General features: G+C 34.1%; 1 protein-coding gene across 1 annotated transcript in view; it reads left to right on the plus strand.

The window, feature by feature from the left end:
* Positions 1-2,981, plus strand: part of LOC106103455 (vacuolar protein sorting-associated protein 13C) — a 35,812-nt gene extending 32,831 nt beyond the window's left edge. The window contains exons 56-59 of the mRNA XM_013283234.1: positions 164-179; positions 500-663; positions 967-1,092; positions 1,417-2,981. Coding sequence (XP_013138688.1) covers positions 164-179; positions 500-663; positions 967-1,092; positions 1,417-1,617 — 507 coding nt within the window. The 3' untranslated portion in view covers positions 1,618-2,981. The remainder of the gene's footprint in view (positions 1-163; positions 180-499; positions 664-966; positions 1,093-1,416) is intronic.
* Positions 2,982-3,748: the final 767 nt, after the last annotated feature.

Here is a 3,748-nt window from a genome sequence, read left to right on the forward strand (position 1 = left end):
CAGCCTTCTCACCTCCGTCAAAAGGTCCACTCACACACACATCTTCTATATGTTGATTCATAAAGGTTAAGCGTCGTTTCGTAGAACAGGATTCGATTATGTCGTGAATGTTCATCTAAACAAATTTCATTGTTGTTTTGTTGTAATTGTACATTTAATGAAGTATCATAGTTTTGTTGGTATATCAATTGTTTCTTTTGTAGATATGCAATGAAGAGTAAGTAAAAATGTCATTTTTGTTCATAGAATTATATGTGGAATGCCATTGTCACATTGATCATGTAGTTCATATCATTATTTATTACTTTTTTATTCGCTTTATTTTCAATTTAGTGTAAAAATAACATTGCTGTAGACACTGCTTTCGTATTGTTGTATAATAAAAGACACACATTTTTGTTGTAAATGTTTTATTCTTAACATTAATATCAATATGATTAACATATTTAATTCACTCTGTAGCAGGAAAGCTTGAAATAAAAGATATAATTTAAGTGAGTCTCAGCTTGTGTAATACAAAGTGCACGGTACGGTAGGGCGGCGGACCTGTCGGAGGAGGTGCGCAAGCGGCGCGCGGCGCGCTACCTGCCGCCCGACGCCGGCGTGCGGCCCTACTCCCGCCTGCAGGCTGAGGGCTACAAGATGCTCTCCGAATTGGAAAAGGTAACACTATATATTGGGATATATACTAAACGATTTATGTCAGTTTAAATATTTAGTGTTAAATAATCCATCCTAATGTTTTAATTAACTTGAACGTCAAAGAGATTCAAAAAATATATAGAGGGCGCTTAGTTGACATTTCACTTGAAACATTTTTCACATAATTGCACTGGCGTTATCTGGTCTCAAATTTGACATTGAGATATTACCGTACAAGAAGTTACCGGTGGAAATGTGTTCCTTATATATCCTCTATATATTCCTTAAATGTGTAATGAAAGTATAAGTGAACTGTGTGAGCAGGGCAAGTTCGTGAGCACGGACACGTACGAGGCGCACGTGTGGGTGATCGCGGGCAAGGAGGCCGTCATGTGCACCGACAAGCGCCTGCTCTACCTCGAGCGGAACAACGTCTTCGGCGGCTGGCAGGTAACCACACCGCACTTAGCTCACTGCGGGACTGTCCCACCACTGGCTGATACAGGCTCGGATAGCTTAAACATGACGTCACTGTCAGATAAGGGAACAAAATCCGATATATCACATTTTTACACGTTGGATTGTTATCAGACAATTTATATTTTGGTGCGACAAGCCCTTAGACTTATTTAGTTAATGACATAATTTATAGTAAGCTTCAAATTCGATTCTAAATTATCTACTTACTTTTAAATTTATAACAGTACTTGTGAATGTAGAGTCTTTACGCTATTGCGTTTTGTTTCGATATTAACAAAACAACTTTTCCAACAGATCGTGTGGACTTACCTGTGGTCGGAGATTCCTGAAATCCCAACAGCGGTTAGCAAGGGAGTCTACATACCGACTGCAAAAAAGAAAGTGTTGGGAATGTTCTCGAGCTCTGGTTCCGGCAAAGTGATATTCCTGTACGACGAGCAACAGAAGCGCTATCTCCTAGCGCAGTGCGAGCGCTTGATGCGAGCGCCGCGTTGACATGAGCTCGTAGAAGGAACGTCGCGCCGCGCGCCGGCCGACTTCTTTCTACTTCTGGACCGCACCACGCTGCTGCTGACGCTGCACGCGCTCGCCTACCACTTCAATCTGCACCATCTACACCTGACAGGCTTCCGCTGAACTACATATTAACGTACAAGGTAACCAAAATTTGTTAAAAAAATATCATCTAAATTTATTTGTTACATTCTTGATGAGATTAGTTCTTAATCTGGCTATAATTTATATGGTCAAGAAATGTAACATTTGATAATTTTTATTTTACGTAGCAATGAGATTCGATTTCGTCTTTTATTTTGGTTACCGTGTACTTTTATTGTCTTGCTGACTGTACCTTATGTAACGGGCTATATAACCGTGCTATTTGTGTTATTTACAGCAACGTACAAATGCAAGTGCTATATACTGGTGTAATATATAAAGTGTGTTCATTATCTGTGGATTGTAGTTGCGTACGGACTTTTTTCAACCAATTTAATACCTCTTACTTTAATGTTATATTCTATATTTTCTATAGTTATTAACGGTATGTGTAATGTGTAACAGTAGGTATGTAGGATACCACGTGACAATTTATCAAATGTGATTATAACCATAATGCATTTATACATACGTTTGTAATGTTTACAAGATTTTTGTAACTTTTTTCTTATAACGATTTTGTCTTCCGTTGTTTTTAATGTTTTCTGTATCGTAGGAAATTAAAAACTTATTAGAAATCAAAATTTTGATTCTATTGTTTGAAATTAAGATATTTAAAAATGTTAAAACCATGTGTTAAGTTAAGTAAGTAATATTATAGTTCTGTTTCATGTTTGCTCTTTGTTAAAATCCGTTAAATTTATTATTATTTTCGCTATGATACAATTTATTTAAAAACTAACAACACTTTTTGTATATTAGGAAAATATTGAATATTTGTTACATTTTGTCTCTTTTAAACTATGCACAAATATTTCTAAAGCGACGACTCACATACAAAAACTGAAAAAAGTGTGTTTTTAATTTTTATTACTTTGTATAATTTAATTTTTTGAACCTAAGAGTACAAACATTTGATAAAGTTAAATTATTTTCTTAAAAGAGTCGAATGAAGTTTTGTTCGTTTTGGAAAAACCAGTGCCTTACATAAGTAATGCTTTAAACGTGCTTGTGTGTTTCGTAAGTGTTTGTGTCGCCATATTTTTTCCATAAAGTTTAATAAATTGTTAAATTTGTTTGAAAGTTAAATGTTTATATGAAAACGATTAACAATGTGCCAGTGTTACCTTTGTACTTTGCTTTTTGCACGATTTACTTTTGGACTTAATCTTTATTTGTCCAGCTTTTGTTTTATATATATAAAGTTTATAAAAAAACTACTGCGTTTTTATTCCATACTCCCAATTTATTATAAGAGACAATAAAATAAGAAGTTCCATTGAGTCCTAAGAAATATATCTACATAGGTCTCTAGCTATTTACTACTAATTAGCAAATCAACATAATTTCATAGTAGTATAAAACTTTTGTACTACATATTAAAATTGGATATAAAACTTCAAATAACTGCTTGTGCATTTAATTACACTCTCTTCGTGGATAATCACGTTGTTTAAATCCTTTAAGCGTCGACATGCAAACGATGCCCTTCACTCGGATACAGAATCGATTCCAAAGCGAATATTAACTCAAACGAGTCTACTAAATTTTAACGTTCGTAAAGTAGTCATTATGTTGTAGACGTAAGCCGTCGACTGAAGTATCCCTTTTATTGTTGGAATATAAATCTTTTATATCTCGTTTTGATTGTAACACGCTCGTACGAATCTGGTTAATGTCGAAATCTCAAATATTAATCATCGCTTTGTTTCAAATGTCTTGAATAGATCAAATGAATGATAACGATTTTAATTTAATGTCACAGTTTTTTTTTAAATCTTAAAAGTCACCAAGTAAGCTAGCAACTTTTTAGATGATGGACTTGTGTTACAATTTTTATTACTCAATCTAATATGAAGATTTCTTAAAAAGGTAAAATGAAGATTTTTAAATAGGAACTGAAAGTAAATTAATTACAAATTAGAACAGTTTAATCCTGAAATCAGTATTGCGCGTGGGCGAATATTAT

This window comes from Papilio polytes, unplaced genomic scaffold (assembly GCF_000836215.1).
Source record: "Papilio polytes unplaced genomic scaffold, Ppol_1.0 DF823731.1, whole genome shotgun sequence".
Classification (NCBI taxonomy): Eukaryota; Metazoa; Arthropoda; class Insecta; order Lepidoptera; family Papilionidae; genus Papilio; species Papilio polytes.